The 17773-nt window shown below is 38.7% G+C and overlaps 1 protein-coding gene across 1 annotated transcript in view; it reads right to left on the bottom strand.

Annotated features, from left to right (window-relative positions):
• Positions 1–17773, bottom strand: part of LOC124722546 (F-BAR domain only protein 2-like) — a 313554-nt gene that overhangs the window by 120490 nt on the left and 175291 nt on the right. Inside the window, exons 13-14 of the mRNA XM_047247688.1 lie at positions 4298–4428; positions 3664–3869 (exon numbers count right to left, since the gene is read on the bottom strand). Of these exons, the coding sequence (XP_047103644.1) occupies positions 3664–3869; positions 4298–4428 (337 nt within the window). The remainder of the gene's footprint in view (positions 1–3663; positions 3870–4297; positions 4429–17773) is intronic.

The following is a 17773-nucleotide window of genomic DNA, read 5'->3' as shown; positions in this document are numbered from 1 at the left end:
GTCCACAGAAGATTACTACATGAATGTTTCTTAGCAAATGAAGGGATATAATGGCATTATATTAATTGCAAAATTACAACTGGATTTCACAATGAACGTCATACATTTATTATATAATACATGTGCATATGGTATGTTGAGGAGTTACAATCTGTTTAAATTCTCATACTTCAGTCTCACATCAATTCTTATATTTTATTCATAAGTTTATTTTTCAGGAAGATTTGGTGCATTCCCTTAGATGACACCAGTTGTATGAATATTCTAAACACACAAGCATCAGACAATGGCCAGTTTCTCACAGTGACATTTCTTCATATGAATCTCGCTCAGGAAAGAAATTTCATCAACATTGCTGAAGATTTTGTGCATTGGGAATAATTTCGGACCAATCACGCATAACAAATCACTTTTCCGAAAACAGGTGCTTGCATTTGATTATCACTGTTCTACAAAAAAAAACTTTTTTTCTATTTCTGATAAAAAATATTGTGATTCTAGTTGTATTTTGAGTGCTGAATTGAAAACTGTTTTTGGTTTTTTTCTGTCAGGGATAGTTTATGAGTAATCGCAATTTTATTTCTCTTTTCAGTTTCTGATGTAGTGCAGCAAACGTGAGGTGAAATTTGACAAACAAATGCACATCTTTATGATGTTATAAGATCATCACATTAATGGAGGGTGGGATCTAACATATAACACAGTAACCTTTGTGTATACATTTTGAAGCATTTATTTGACATGAGAAATTACAGAAAATTGACAAACAATGAGCCTCTGCCTTGTAATGCACATCACTTTTTTCTCTTGTATTGTGAATCTTTCTTCTCTCGAATGATATTGCAGCAATAATCTGCTAACATAGAAGGTACCCACTTCCCTTCATAGCGCCTTTCTATTGTAGAAATGTCTTTATGGAATCTTTCCCCATGGTCATCTGATACGTCACTACAACTCTCTGTGAAGTAGTCCAGATGAGAGTTTATTATATGTACCTTCAAAGACATATTGCACCCCAAATCCTGATATGCTTTGATCATATCCTTCACCTTTGCTTTGTAGTTAGTAGCTCTTCTTCTTCCGAGGAAGTTTTCCGACACCATTTTGAAACAGTCCCATGCGGTTTTTTCTTTATCAGTTAAACATGCTTCAAAATTTGCACCTTTCTGCAGCTCCCCGATTTGTGGGCCCACATATACACCTTCCTTTATTTTTGCAGCTGAAAGACGGGGGAATTTGGTAGCTAGATATGCAAACCCACAGCCTGTTGGATCCATGGCCTTCACGAATTGTTTCATCAGGCCAAGTTTGATGTGAAGCGGTGGAAGTAGTATATATTCAGGAGCTACCAGACTTTCACGTTGTACATTCTTTTCGCCAACTTTCCATCTTCGCCTAGGCCATTTTTTTTCATGTAGTGAGAATTTCGGTCTCGACTATCCCACTCGCAAAGAAAACAGGCATACTTTGTGTAGCCTTGTTGCATTCCAAGTGCCATAGCAATTACCTTGAAATCTGCACATATTTTCCATTTGTGTTCATTGTATTTTAATGAATTTAGCATCCTTTGTACGAATTCGTAATTCTCTTTTGCCAAACTAGCGTAAGTTACTGGAACAGAGGGTATTTTATTTCCGTTATGGAGCAAAACACCCTTCAGACTTGTTTTCGATGCACCTATGAATAGTCTCCACTCCTGTGAAATATAAGTGAAGTTCAGCACTTTCATCAGGCCAGCAAAGTCATTGCAAAATGTCAGTGCTTCGTCAGTTGAAAAATAAGAAATAAAGGCATGTTCTCTGTGTCTGAACACACTGATTTTAGTACTTTGGTGCAGTAGATTATACTCTTGTAATCTTGAACCAAGCAGCTGCGCCTTTTGTTCACTTAGTCCTAGATCACATACTAAATCATTTAAATCTGCCTGTGTTAGTAAATGTGGCGATGACTCACTGGTGCAGTGATATAAAGTATCATCATCTGTTATTTCTTCAGTACTACTTATTTCACTGTCACTCGGAATTTGACCTCGAGCTCTTGAAGGTACTGGAAGGTTGTCGGAATGCTGCACTGGCATTCTCGCTGAAGGCGCATCTGGGTAAACAATGTGCCTCTTCGACTTTTTGTTTGTAAAACCCTGAATTTTTGTTAGACAGAAATAACAATCAGTAACATGGTCCTTAGGCTCCCTCCACACCATGGGAACAGCAAACAACGCCACATTCTCTTTACCTTTCCACCACTGAATTAGTTTGCAGTAACATGTAGCACAACAGAAATGTAGTACCTATTCTTTATCTTTGTCTCCTACCTCTACTCCAAAGTAATGTTTGTATGCTTTCTTTATGACTGAAGAAATTTTCTTCCTATTTCTGGCAAAAGTGAACTACCCACAGATGTAGCAGAAGTTGTCCGGCTTACATCGACATCCACGACGATGTGGCATTTCTACAAATTTAAAAATACCACTTTGGTAATACACCTGTATTAAATTAATAGTAGGGAACTAGAGGAACGCTGCTGAGTAAAAACAAGCAGTCGTTTTACCTTCAGCACCAGGCTCAATCAGTTTACACACAGGAACTAAAAAATTCAACCGTGCTCGGAAATATGACAGACAGTCACTTGTCAGCCAAAACACCCACTCGTTAAGACTGACACAAATTACGGCTAACACCACTGTTGTAAACTCGATGCACCTGCCCCTAGGAGGCGTGAAGCTTTACTGCCGAGGCAGCGACCGGCTGTCGCCGTTCGAGTTAATGAGATGTTTCAGGTGGTCTTAATGACATAGGTGTGGCGGTGATAACCTAATGATGTCTGATTTTTCCCACCTGCTGCTGCACAAGAAATTATCACGTCCTATCACTACTGGATGCGGCAACTTCCCCTTATTTCTCTGTAACGTCTCTGTGTTTGCCATGAAAATATATATATATATATATATATATTTTACATAAAAGTATCCCTGACAACGATATTTTGTTTACGTATTTGAATTTCCCACGGAAATATGGTCTAGAAGCACATACTTTAATATCAGAAATAGAACCCATGTCGAACAGTGTTATGAATCAAGATACACTAAAGGAATTTCACCAAAAACAATTTCAAATAATTTCCTTATTTAATTCATTCATCTGACATACAATTAATAGACGAACAAGGACAATGTTATACCAGTATACACCGGAAAACATTTGTGTAGTTATCTTCTACAGACATGGAAATATAAATGAAAAACAAAAATGAAAGTAATATAGTGAACAGGTAATTAAAAAGCTGTGGCACTAACCACTGCACCACCATTTCATCTGAAGATATCACGTGATAAAAGGCACATAAATTACCTCAAAAACTTTAACCATAGTTTTTCAGAAATAGCCCAAATATGTACAGATAACCCAGGACACACTTTAGCTTATTTTGATCCCTTTTTCACTGAGCAAAGTTTCTGGGAAATCAGGTTATGACACTTACCATGTTCTCCTCTTAAGTATCTTGATCTGGGACATGTGAGTTGTGGTTCTTATCTCTGAGAAGAAGGTAAGTAGTGAGACCTGTCAGTTATTATTAATATTTGTCCTACTGTTCATTGTGACAATGATGAAACAATAGTGTGATAAATACTTGGCAAAAGGAGATGTATCGCCTACAGCTTACTTTGTTTCATCTGTCCCTCTAAAGTAGGAGTGGACAATTTCATGAAATGCAACAGCAAGTGGTATGGTGTCAGCCATTCCAATAGTAAGGGGTGATGGTCCTCGTGATGATCCTACTGGAACGCCAGCTGTGCGGAACTCCAAGCTCCCAACACTATCCGCACGGGCAATTGGAGCTGGACTCATTCTCCCACGCGTAGACGGACCCTACAAGTTGAAAGAAGAGCACAACATATTTTCACACAGTGGAAACTATGAATCAGGTGGGGGGGAGATAGCCCAGTGTGTGTGTGTCATATATATAACTGAATTATCATACAAGTTAATGAGGAATTAATCAAAAATTATATACAATTATTGTCTATTTATGTCAAATTTTATTACATTACCACAACATCGAGGCTTAGTATGTTGGCAACACTTGAGTTGTTATTTAAGCTGTGGAAGACTATAAAATGGAATTCTGTCTTTTCTAAATGAACATACTCATGCTTGCAACACATGACTAACTGAAATCAGGAAAATTAAACTGGTTGATTGAACAGGCTTTTGGACTACTAGGATCTCAGATGACACACTGATTGATTTTTTAAATGCAGTATAGCTAAGATAGTGTTTTGTATTATATTTAATACCTCTCCTCGTCTTGATGGTGGCCTTGGAATTGCAATGGTGCCCTGTGTGGGTGTAGGTGTCTGCCGCGACTGCTTTGGTGGTAAGGCTGGCTGTTGCATTTCCCCAACTTCAGAGAAAAGATCTCCCAGATCTGTACAAACCAAATATTTGAACTATATTTAAGGTGTCTAACATTTGTGTCTGGAAAGTTTTTTAAGTCACCTGTTGTATAATGAAAATTTACATAGAGCAGTTTTGGCAGACTGTCCATTTCTCCAAATCTGTGGCTCCCACAGGGAAATGGCATACCCTATCCAGATAGTGTACAATGAGGATGATGATGATGATGATGATGAGGAGGAGGAGGAGGAGGAAGAGAGTAATGTTTAATGTTCTGCTGACAACGAGGTCACTACAGAGCGAGCACAAGCTTTAATTAGGGAAGGATGGAGAAGGGAAGCAGCCGTGCCCTTTTAGAGACCATTTCAGCACTTGCCTGAAATTATTTAGGGAAATCATGGACAACCTACATCAGGGTACATTACCACAAAGCTTTGCAAGCAAAGTTTTGATATTCCCTAGGATCATAGAAACATTTCTTGTGTAACTGCTGAATTTACAGGAATTTACTATTATCTCTTACAAGGGAACATATAATTTTTCCCCTAACCTTGATTTTTCTTTTAAGTGTCGATGCTATTTTCTTGATGAAACGTTAAAAACCATTTATATTCATATTAAGAATACCTTCAGGTGATGCAAGATATATGATTGAGCATATCCTGAAAATTTCAGCTTTTTATGTTGAACAGAAACTGAGGAAATGTACTTTTTGTACAAAAAAAGAACACTTATGGAAAATGGAGTCCAAAGTTGAGACATCAAAACTTGTCTACTGCATTTCTTGGATCATCAGTGTCTGGTTTATCTTCCAATTGTAATTTCCTCTTGGTACCTTTTGTAGTTAGTCTTGCACCCCCACTGTAGGTCTTTAGCACGTTTTCTGGATTTCTTAGTAAACAAATTTCTCATCAGCTGAATGGTGTGACAGCCTACCCCTAAACCTAGAAATTGCAGCACTTCACATTTACTCAAGTTGCCTTGACTAAAATTAGCAATGACATCATAAACCCGAAAGTGTGAAGTGTATATGCCCACAAACACAGTTTTGTGTGAGTGAGTCTAAGTGACATTGTTCACAGAATTATCTGTATACTGTATCCTGCCACGCAAACACTTTGGAAGTGGATCAGTGTTTCTCAAAACTTTGAATAATAGCTTTACTGCCTCTGCAACTGCAATAGACAGACTGTTTCTCTGATTATATTTCTTATCAGTTACTAAACCCTTACTGTTATTTGTACCAGCTTTCCACGTCTGCTGGGCACAGTCCATACTGAGGTTCGTCATTGGAGAGTGTATGAAAATTCACTGTCCATACAGTTTCCTTCATTGCTTCCACACAATGAGTATTTTGCCTAATTGTTAAATCACAATAATCTTGGAGAGTCTTTGCAGCTGGCAGTGTCAGTCAATTCTTGCTAGCGATTGGTTCCCCATCACTTAGGCAAGTGTCCTCTCCGTGGGACACAGCCTTGTAGAAACACGGTCCATGTGAGTGGAGAGGCTTGCATGTTAACAAGAAGCTTAGCACTATGCTGGCAGCAGCACAGCTACTGGCAGAGTCACCCATGCTGGACAAGCCTCAATGGATGTACCAGACACAAAGAGTATCCCACAATGCCCCATCTCTCCCCCATCCTCTCCCACAGTCGTTCCCCCAGATACCCAACTTGATGTGTGACGTGATCTGTGTCAAGGGGTGCATAGCACATAGCAAGATGTGTTATCAATGTTGCCTCAGGTATACAGTGCGACCTCCCTGAGTAATTGACCTTGCACTGCATGGCGTTCTGTGGTGTTCACTAAATACATCCCTAATTCTCATGGGATCAAAATGGACAACATGGAAAATAAAACAAAAACTGGGGGGCTTGATGAGACAAACACTCAAGCACTGGGGTTGGAACTGACAGAATCTGTTTCTACAATTGGCTTGGTTTGCAGACCAGTCCAAGAAGCTGGACAAGGTCAAGATCAAATCCTTGTCTGGGATTCAGAGGAGGAAACTCCTCAAAGAACAAAAAGGAAGGTACAGAATGGCTTCCTAAAAATAAATGGATGGAAGTAAAAGGTTTTGAACTGAGAACCTCCAAAAGAAGAAGAAGGAGAAGAAGACTGTCTCAGAGTAAAAGTAATAACCAGACCCCTACTACCAATTGGACAGGGAATAAAAGACCAAGGGAGAAGTCTAATACTCCCACTTCTCAGGATAAATGGATCCAGATAAAGCTGAGGCAAGAAATAGGAAACAGATCCATAGTACTGAAGTCTTGGTTTTCAGGATGATGTTTATCCAACATGGATAGCCACTGTTCAGATGGCTCTATTTAAGAAGACTGGGGAGGGTGCAAGTCCACGCCCAATTTCAGGAGGGTCTGTCTGGACAAGGGTGCTCTTATCTTTGTCTGTGAGGGTATAAAAACAGTCTGTTGGCTTAAGGAGATGGTGCCCAAGATATCTCTGTGGGAATTGGTGAAGTTGCTGGTCAATACATTGGCTGAGCTCTTCAAAATCGCATACATATTAATATGGGTACCAAAACTTCTTAAAGATACTCCTCATGAGACACACAGAATTTATGGGCACGGAAACAGGTCTCAAAAGAGAACTGGAGGGTAATCAACTGAAATGTTGTACTGGACGGCCAAACCCTTCTTGTGGAAACCAGTGAAAAATCCCTTGCAGCAATGTGAGGATAGGTTCTGAAATTGTTCTCGAGGTTCTCGCAAGTTGCCACTGGGTACAAGACACAGGAAGTGACCATGGTGTCAAGTTGGAGACTGCAAGTGTAGCAGATAAACATGCAACACTTTAAAACAGCAGCTGCCATTTTTAAACGGCTTCTAGGAGGGCAAGATGTAGACGTGGCCCTGATGCAAGAACACTATCTATAAAAGGGGGTGTTTAATGCCTCTAAGGAACTGGAAGTAAATTGATTTATGCAGAAACCTAAAGAACTCTGGAACAGGCATGTATGTTAAGAATGGAATCTAATTCATGCCAGTGGTGGACTTCTGTTCCTAGGACTTAGTGACCATCAGGATGAAACAACGTGAGAAAGGAAGCACAATGAATATTGCCCTCAGCTTACCTTCTTATGAGCACAGTACTAGTCTTTCCCAGGAAGTGAGGAGACTGGTAGACAGCTGCTCACAGCAGAATGAACAATTGATGGTTGGTTATGATACCAATGCCCATGACCTGCTGGAGGGACACAGCAACACCAACAGCAGAGGTAAGTATTTTCTTGAATTTTTTACTATAGAGTAACCTGGAGATCCTTAACTGGGACAGGGAACCTATGTCCAGGAATATAAGAAGGGAAGAAGTAATTGGTGTAACTTTTGGTCCATTTTAATGGGCAGCTATGTTGAACAACGGCATGTAGCACTGGAGCCATCCTTACCTGACCACATGTATATTAAGTTTGTGGTTGTTATGGGTGTCAGACCATGGCCTATATGCATGTTAGGAAAACAGACTGTGACTCTTACACCAAAGTTCTCAAACTCACACTTATCTGAGGTTAGAACTTCAATAGGGAATCCAGTAGATTTCAGGGAAATGTCAGACACTGATGTCTGCCGTTATGACCTCATATTTAGAAAAACTGCCCAAAGTGTACGAGCAGGAATAAATCTTGGTGGAACAATAACCTGAAATTACAAATAAAGCAGGTAATGAGACTGTTCAACCTTGCATGAACAAAAGGACAATGGGTAAAATACCTGAAGGCCCCTGTCAAATACAACCTTGTAATTAAGCAAGTGCAACTATCATCCTGGAAGGTATAGCTACTTGTGCCAGACTTCACAAAACCCTCACCAGAACACCAACTAATCCAAGAGGTGCTCTATGGAAGGGGAATGGTGAGTATACCAGGACAGCGAATGAGATGCTGGATGTGCTCCTCAAGACTTATTTTCCTCAATGCACTGTGGCACGCAACATAGAACAGCAGCCAATCTCCAAGAGGCACTGGCCTACAGGTAATCAAATAGGGAATCTGCCAGCAAAAAATCCAGTGGGAACATTTCAATCATTCAAGTCGCCAGGCCAAGATGGAATCTTTCCAGCTCTACTGCAACAAGCTGGAGAGATTTTAATGAAATTTCTATGTAGGCTGTTTACGGTTATGCTAGCTGCAGGAGTCATTCCTAATGCTTGGAGGACAGTTAGGGTTGTTTTCATTCCAAAGCCAAGGAGAACTGATCATATCGAGGCCAAGGATGTAAGACCGATCCATCTGTCGCCCCATCTTTCAAAGACACTAGAAAAACTGGTTGATGTGCAAATTAGGGAAAGGAGGCAAACTAAGTTTTCTGTAAGTGTAAAGCAACACAGACATCAACCAAGCAAATCACATCAAACAGCCCTTCGCCAACTTGTTGGGAAGGTGGAAAAGCTCTACACTTTCAGTGAATTGCTCTCAGCATCTTCCTGAATACCGAGGGTGCCTTTAACAATACAACCTATGAATCCATGGAAGCTGCAGAAGAGCATGGCATTGAGACCACTATACGTAGGTAGAATAAGATCATGGTGAGGAGAAGAAAGGTGAAAGTCATCATGATGAATGAAAAAATTATGATCAACACCATAAGAGGGTGTCTGCTAGGAGAGGTTTTAAACTGCTACTGTGGCACCCAGTAGTAGTGAATGAACTCATGAAAGAGCGAAGAGGCTACTTTTGCCAAGGATACACAGATGACTTAGTCAAAGTAATACTTAGCAAATTTGCTAGTACTGTTAGAACTATGTCACAATATGCATTGCACATTGTGCAAAACTGATGCAGGAAATATTATCTATGGGTCAGCTCCAAGAAAACTGTTGTAGAACCATTTATGAGGAAGGAAACATGTCCAGCACACCTACTGGAATCTTAAACTTCTCAATGAAAAACTAGCTTGGAGGCGGTAGTGAAGTATCTACAGGTAACCCAGCATGCTAAACTATAATGGCCATGTTCCAAGACAAAAGGTACTCTTATGGGCACTAGAAGAGACTGGGAAACACTGAGGTCTAAACCCCAAAAGTATGTACTGGATATGCTGCAGTATGGTGGTATAAAGCAGACCAGAAGGTAGCTGCTAAGGAGCTTGGCAAGGTGCAGGGTTGCTTAGACATAACATGCCAGATTAGCAGCACACATACTGCTGGGATGGAGACCATGCTGGATAATGGACATGTCCCCATCATACCTCTGGGTTAAAATATACGCAGGGGTTAAAAACAAGAAATAACTGGGTACCCTTAGGATATCTTGAATCTCACATCAATACGGGGAATGTGGTAATTATAGGAATGGTTGTAGAAATGCTGATTGACTATAAATTAACTTCCAGCTGCTTCAATAAATCTTTCAATGCAACAACTGGAAGTAGGAAGCAGTAGAAGAATGAACCATGACACCATGCTGGAGACTAAATCTGTTTTACTGGTGAGTTGGAAACAGATGAAGGAGCCGGGGCCAGGGTATATGGGGTACAGACCAGAATAGAGAGCGGAATCTCTCTAGGAATGCTGGCCATGGTATTCCAGGCAGAAATATCTGGGAACTGTGTGTGTGTGTGTGTGTGTGTGTGTGTGTGTGTGTGTGTGTGTGTGTGTGTGGAGAATTTCTGCAGGGGCTAGAAAGATCTTAGCATCTACATTTATTCAGACAGCAAGCAGCTCCGAAATTTCCATCAGCCCCCGAAATATGAACAAAGATTGTAGCAGAATGCCAACACATTTGTGGGACTAGGGGAAAATAACAGAGTAAGCCTGATGTAGGTCCTTGGTAATTTAGGATTCAGTGGTAATGAACAAGTTGATAGGCTGGGCAGGACAGGTGCGATAACTCCGTTTATTGGACCTGAACCTGTCCTTACCATCACTAAGGCGATGGTTAATTCAAAACTACAGAACTGGACCAGAAGGCATCATGTGGAATATTGGACTACAACAAAAAAAAAAGTGTAAAGCTAATTATGCCAAAGCCATGTTTTAAGAGAAATTCTGTAATCGTGGCTTGAACAGAGTAAACTCATGGTAGGACTAACGACAACCCATGGGAACTTGAAGAAACACCTACACATGATGGGTATAAAGAATGAAGTCCGTGGGTGTTGGTTTTTGGTGAGAGTGATGAAGCCACACCACAGCTTATCTTCCGATTCAAAGCATTGGAGATCAAAAGACACCAAATATTCGGGTCATCATTTACTGAAGAAACTATATCTAACAAAGGACTACTAAAAGGTCGCCTACTACTCTTTAAGGGTACTGGTTGACTATAAAAGAATCAAAGGGAGTGAAACCACACAATAAACCCTGTTTTGGTTCAGGCAATAGTGAGCTAGGGAAGTCAGTGTTTTTATCCCACAGTTCAAATTAAGTCACGCCAAGTTTTCCCTAGCGACGACTTCTGTTTTTGAAGATAGAGGCCCAGTCTCTTCAGCACATGCCTGAACACTCAAGTTTCTTTATTTCTATCCCATCCTGTCTGCAGCCCATGGTCTTGCGGTAGCATTCTCACTTCCCGAGCACGGGGTCCCAGGTTCGATTCCTGGCGAGGTCAGGGATTTTCACCTGCCCAAAGGTGACTTGGTGGTGTTGTGTCGTCTTCATCATCATCATAATCAATCATCTCAATTAGGGTCAGAGGAAGGAAACAGCAAATAACCTCCATTAGGACCTTGCCTAGTATGGCGGTGCGGGTCTCCTGCTTCGTTCCCTTATGCTCTGCCAAGAAGCATGGGATTTCATTTCCATATCCCATCCACATATGGCTTGGATGCCACAATTTCATTATAGGCTTTGTAGTCTCCATGGCCTACATAATTGATGTATTGTACATCATTGCACAGCTGCGAGTGCTGAAAAAGTTTCTTCATTCTTGCCCCTTCCATGACTCTACTTGTACCACTGAAATTTACTGTACAACTGTCTAAATGAAGTTGCTTTTGTCTTTCTGGACATCTACAAAATTTGGACATTATAGCAATGCCAGTCACTTTGCCTAAGCCCACACTTGTGGCTGTGACAACACTATTTTTTTAAGTGTGACCTCACTTTTGCTGAGTGACATCAAATGCTGCACTTATATCCCTTTCATTACCAGTGTCTATTAACACTGTGTTCTCTACTGCAATTTTCATGCATTCATTGCCAGCATCTAGAGCTTCAGACCCCTAATATATATTTGCTAAATTTTGATCAGGGAGGAGGCAGGTTCATTACTCCACATAGCACATCCCCATCTGCTTTTCCCTTCCCAATGGACATAGTCCATATACTAATTAACATTAGAACTGTCCAGTTTACTGTTATTTTCAGTTGCATGAAATGAAGGAAAAATAAAAACTAACGCAATATTTACAAATTAACTGTAGCTCTGTAGCTATTCTTGTCCATCCGTTTATTTCTACTTTCATACTTTTGCTCTTACATTTTTGCACAATCTCTTGTTAAACACAAGCATACAAAAAGAAGCAAGAGAATGTAGAACTCATGAAGCCATGCAATACAGGCTAGGCAACAGAAAAAATATCTTCCTTTGAGGAGGAGGAGGAGGAGGAGGAGGAGGAGGAGGAGGAGGGGAGATTGGGGTTTAAGATCCTGTTATTAGAAGTGGAGCACAAGCACGGATTAGGGAAAGGTGCAGAAGGAAAGTGGCCATGCCCTTCTAAAGCAGCCATCCCGGCATTTGCCTTAAGCGATTAAGGACAATCATGGAAAACTTAAACCAGGATGGCACTTCCTTCAAATTCACATTTCGTACGAATAGTGGCAAAGTTGATAGGACTTCCTAGTAGCTAAATTATTGGACAAGCAATTATTTAAAAAATACAATAAAATATTCCTTGTGGCACTATGAACAAGATGATAATGATATTATTATTATTTCGTTCTTGTCTCAGTCGTTACATCTGGTTAAAAATGGAAGGTGACGCGGACCTTGATCAAGCGTGACTTCCTTTTAACTGTACGGTATATGTTACATTGCATTTAGGAACTTTCGGGTAATTGAATAAGTGTCAATAATTACAGATTTCTGTAGTTGTATAAATAAGTTTGGATGTAGCTGTATTGCATTGATGTACTGGTGGATATTGTGTGGTATGACTCCTGTAGTTGATAGTATAATTGGTATAATGTCAACTTTATCCTGATGCCACATGTCCTTGACTTCCTCAGCCAGTTGGATGTATTTTTCAATTTTTCTCCTGTTTTCTTTTCTATATTTGTTGTATTGGGTATGGATATTTCGATTAGTTGTGTTAATTTCTTCTTTTTATTGGTGAGTATGATGTCAGGTTTGTTACGTGGTGTTGTTTTATCTGTTATAATGGTGCTGTTCCAGTATAATTTGTATTCATCATTCTCCAGTACATTTTGTGGTGCGTACTTCTATGTGGGAACGTGTTGTTTTATAAGTTTATGTTGTAAGGCAAGCTGTTGATGTATTATTTTTGCTACATTGTCATGTCTTATGCGGTATTCTGCATTTGCTAGTAATTTACATCCGCTTGTGATGTGATCTACTGTTTCCATTTGTTGTTTGCAAAGTCTGCATTTATCTGTTGTTGTATTGGGATCTTTAATAATATGCTTACTGTAATATCTGGTGTTTATTGTTTGATCCTGTATTGCAATCACGAATCCTTCTGTCTCACTGTATATATTGCCTTTTCTTAGCCATGTGTTGGATGCGTCTTGATCGATGTGTGGCTGTGTTAGATGATACGGGTGCTTGCCATGTAGTGTTTTCTTTTTCCAATTTACTTTCTTCATATCTGTTGATGTTATGTGATCTAAACGGTTGTAGAAGTGGTTATGAAATTCTTTTCCCGGGCCTCCACGGGGTTTATAATTATAATAATAATAATAAAAAAAAAGAATAGGCCTCCGGTATGTTCTGCCAGTCGTAAAAGGCGATGAAAAGAACAAACCACTAATAGGGCTAACCCCCCTTTTAGTGTGATTAGTTGGTTCAGGACAGAACTAAAGAAGCCTCGGACAAGTGCCGTCATGGTCGGGAACGACGTTTGAACCCTATGCCCTCCCACAATGGTAACGACACTGCTAGCCAACTGGAAAATGATTCAAATCCAAATAGAGGTGTTTTGCAGGATATGCTTCCTGCAACCACCCTAGAAGGAAAACAAAGACAGAGGATGAGATGGTCAGATGAAGTTAATCGACACCTCATGTTCTGTTATTACAAAGCAACAAACCCAGGAACCAACACAACTGGATACAGATCACAAGTATACACAACATTTATTATCAGATACCCAGAATTAAAATTTTTAACAGAACAATGACTAGCTGATCAGATCTGTGTAACAATAAAAAATAACAGGATACCCCAGTCAGAATTAGAAAACCTCAAACAACAAGTACAACAAATACTGGAACAAAATAATGTGCAATCAGAAGAAGAAGAAGAAGAAGAAGAAGAAGAAGAAGAAGAAGAAGAAAATACAGTAATGGACTCAAACATCCCAGAGCAAACAAACAAATAACAACACGCATCAATTAAACAATCAGAAGAAAACAAAATCTTAAGACAGCCACCAGAACAAGCACAAATAGAACTCGAAGTAACACACATGTTAGATATAGAAGAAAAATTTCAACTGACATATATAGAATACAAAGACACAAATACAGACATTAGACCATTCTTGCATAGACCGCCAATTAACCCACAAGTCGAAACAACAACAAAAACTATCAACACAATCATACACAACAAAATAAATGAAAACACAACTATGGAAGAGTTACAACTACTGGTTTATATAGGAGCACTCACTACACTAAATATACACACTAGGCAGAGATCAGAACCAACCAACACACAGAAGAAACCCACAAAACCAGCATGGCAACACAGGCTACAGATCAGAATAGAAAAACTGAGAAAAGACATCGAACAGCTAACACAATTTATAAGAAGTGAAATGTCAGAAAAAAAACGAAAATGGTTAGGTAAAATCTCACAACAAGAAGTGATAGAGCAATTAGATGAAAAGAAGCAGAAATTACAAGCATTGGCCAAACGACTTAGAAGATACAAAAAAAGTGAAAATAGAAGGAAACAAAGCCAAACATTCAACACAAACCAAAAGAAATTTTATCAGACAATAAATAACACACACATTAAAATAGACAATCCACCAAACATAACAGACATGGAACACTTCTGGAGCAACGTATGGTCAAACCCGGTACAACATAACAGACATGCACGGTGGATACAAGCAGAAACAGATACATACAAGATGATACCACAAATGCCTAAAGTGATAATTTTGCAACATGAAGTCACCCAAGCAATTAATTCTACTCACAATTGGAAAGCCCCTGGAAAAGATAAAATAGCACATTTCTGGCTAAAGAAGTTCACCTCAACACATTCATATCTAACTAAATTATTTAACAGTTACACTGCAGACCCATACACAATCCCTAATACACTTACACAAGAAATAACTTATCTGAAACCTAAACATCAAGCAGACACAGCAAACCCATCAAAATATTGCCCCATTACATGCCTACCAACAATATACAAAATATTAACTTCAGTCATTACACAGAAATTAATGACACATACAACACAGAACAAAAGTATAAATGAAGAACAAAAAGGCTGCTGCAAAGGCACACGAGGATGTAAAGAGCAACTGATAATAGATGCAGAGGTGACATATCAAGCAAAAAGTAAACAAAGATCGCTACACTACGCATACATTGATTACCAAAAAGCTTTTGATAGTGTACCTCACTCATGGTTACTACAAATATAGGAAATATACAAAGTAGATCCTAAATTGATACAGTTCCTAAACATGGTAATGAATAATTAGAAAACCACACTTAATATCCAAACAAATTCAAATAATATCACATCACAGCCAATACAGATTAAGCGTGGAATATACCGAGGAGACTCATTAAGTCCTTTCTGGTTCTGCCTAGCTCTGAACCCACTATCCAACATGCTAAATAATACAAATTATGGTGCTAAATAATACAAATTATGGATATAATATTACTGGAACATACCAACACAAAATCACACATTTGCTATACATGGATGATATAAAACTACTGGCAGCAACAAATCAACAACTCAACCAATTACTAAAGATAACAGAAGTATTCAGCAATGATATAAATATGGCTTTTGGAACAGACAAATGTAAGAAAAATAGCATAGTCAAGGGGAAACACACTAAACAAGAAGATTACATATTGGATAACCACAGCGACTGCATAGAAGCGATGGAAAAAACAGATGCCTATAAATATCTAGGATACAGACAAAAAATAGGAATAGATAATACAAATATTAAAGAAGAACTAAAAGAAAACTAGAGAAAGACTAACAAAAATACTGAAAACAGAACTGACAGCAAGAAACAAGACAAAAGCTATAAATACTTATGCTATACCAATATTGACCTACTAATTTGGAGTAGTGAAATGGAGTAACACAGAACTAGAAGCACTCAATACACTTACACGATCACAATGCCACAAATATAGAATACATCACATACATTCAGCAACAGAAAGATTCACATTAAGCAGAGAGGAAGGGGATTTATTGACATAAAAAACCTACATTATAGACAGGTAGACAATTTAAGAAAATTCTTTATAGAACGAGCAGAAACTAGCAAAATACACAAAGCAATCACTCATATAAATACATCAGCTACACCATTGCAATTTCATAACCACTTCTACAACCCTTTAGATCACATAACATCAACAGATACAAAGAAAGTAAATTGGAAAAAGATACACTACATGGCAAGCACCCGTACCATCTAACACAGCCACACGTCGATCAAGACGCATCCAACACATGGCTAAGAAAAGGCAATATATACAGTGAGACAGAAGGATTCATGATTGCAATACAGGATCAAACAAACACCAGATATTACAGTAAGCATATTATTAAAGATCCCAATACAACAACAGATAAATGCAGACTTTGCAAACAACAAATGGAAACAGTAGATCACATCACAAGCGGATGTACAATACTAGCAAATACAGAATACCCCATAAGACATGACAATGTAGCAAAAATAATACATCAACAGCTTGCCTTACAACATAAACTTATAAAACAACACGTTCCCACATAGAAGTACGCACCACAAAATGTACTGGAGAATGATGAATACAAATTATACTGGAACAGAACCATTATAACAGATAAAACAACACCACGTAACAAACCTGACATCATACTCACCAATAAAAACAAGAAATTAACACAACTAATCGAAATATCCATACCCAATACAACAAATATACAAAAGAAAACAGGAGAAAAAATTGAAAACTACATCCAACTGGCTGAGGAAGTCAAGGACATGTGGCACCAGGATAAAGTTGACATTATACCAATTATACTATCAACTACAGGAGTCATACCACACAATATCCACCAGTACATCAATGCAATACAGCTACATCCAAACTTATTTATACAACTACAGAAATCTGTAATTATTGACACTTATTCAATTACCCGAAAGTTCCTAAATGCAATGTAACATATACCGTACAGTTAAAAGGAAGTCACGCTTGATCAAGGTCCGCGTCACTTTCCATTTTTGACCAGACATAACGTCTGAGAAAAGAAAGAAATAATAATAATATTTGATTGGTATTCCTTAACACATCCATGAAAATATCAATCATTTTGTTGCTATTCATTCTTAAATTGTGTGTTTTTGAACACAATGATACAGTTATGAATGAAACAGTACCAAAAGAAGAGGAATAATACTACTTAACACCACTCAACTTTTAAGATATAAGTTCTTGAAGCTTTGTATAAAGAACACTGGATGAGAAAGGAGTAAAAGAGCACCTTCACAATTTTTTAATGAAGCAAAATTGAGAGGTTTATTTGAGGAACCACAAAAGCCATTTTGTAACTATGACCATTATGGTACAAAATAATCAATTTAATATGCTCTCTGGGAAGAGTAAAATAATTCTCTCTCTCAGAATTAATATTACAAGACAGCAAGTCAGAGCAGGTATTGAATTCAAGAAGGCTTTATATTTTGAAGGAAGTATCATCTATGAAAAGAAACTAGGGTCCCTCATTATTATAATACAATTGCCAATTGACCCCCTTACAGCACAATTGGTGTAGCTCACATTATTCTTGTTTCTAGGTACTTCACCCTTTAACTGCTCTGGACGTGTTAACACGTGTGCCTTTGTACCTGTCCCTGTGTGCTCTGAACAATTTTACACGTGCCACCAGTCCTTCTACATGGTATTCTGAACGTGTCTACGCGTAGGCACGTTCAGAGTACCTGTCCCTGTGTGCTCTGAAT

This window comes from Schistocerca piceifrons, chromosome X (genome assembly GCF_021461385.2).
Source record: "Schistocerca piceifrons isolate TAMUIC-IGC-003096 chromosome X, iqSchPice1.1, whole genome shotgun sequence".
Classification (NCBI taxonomy): Eukaryota; Metazoa; Arthropoda; class Insecta; order Orthoptera; family Acrididae; genus Schistocerca; species Schistocerca piceifrons.
Note: the sequence above shows the minus strand (reverse complement) of the source record. Positions and strands in the feature narration are given on the sequence as shown.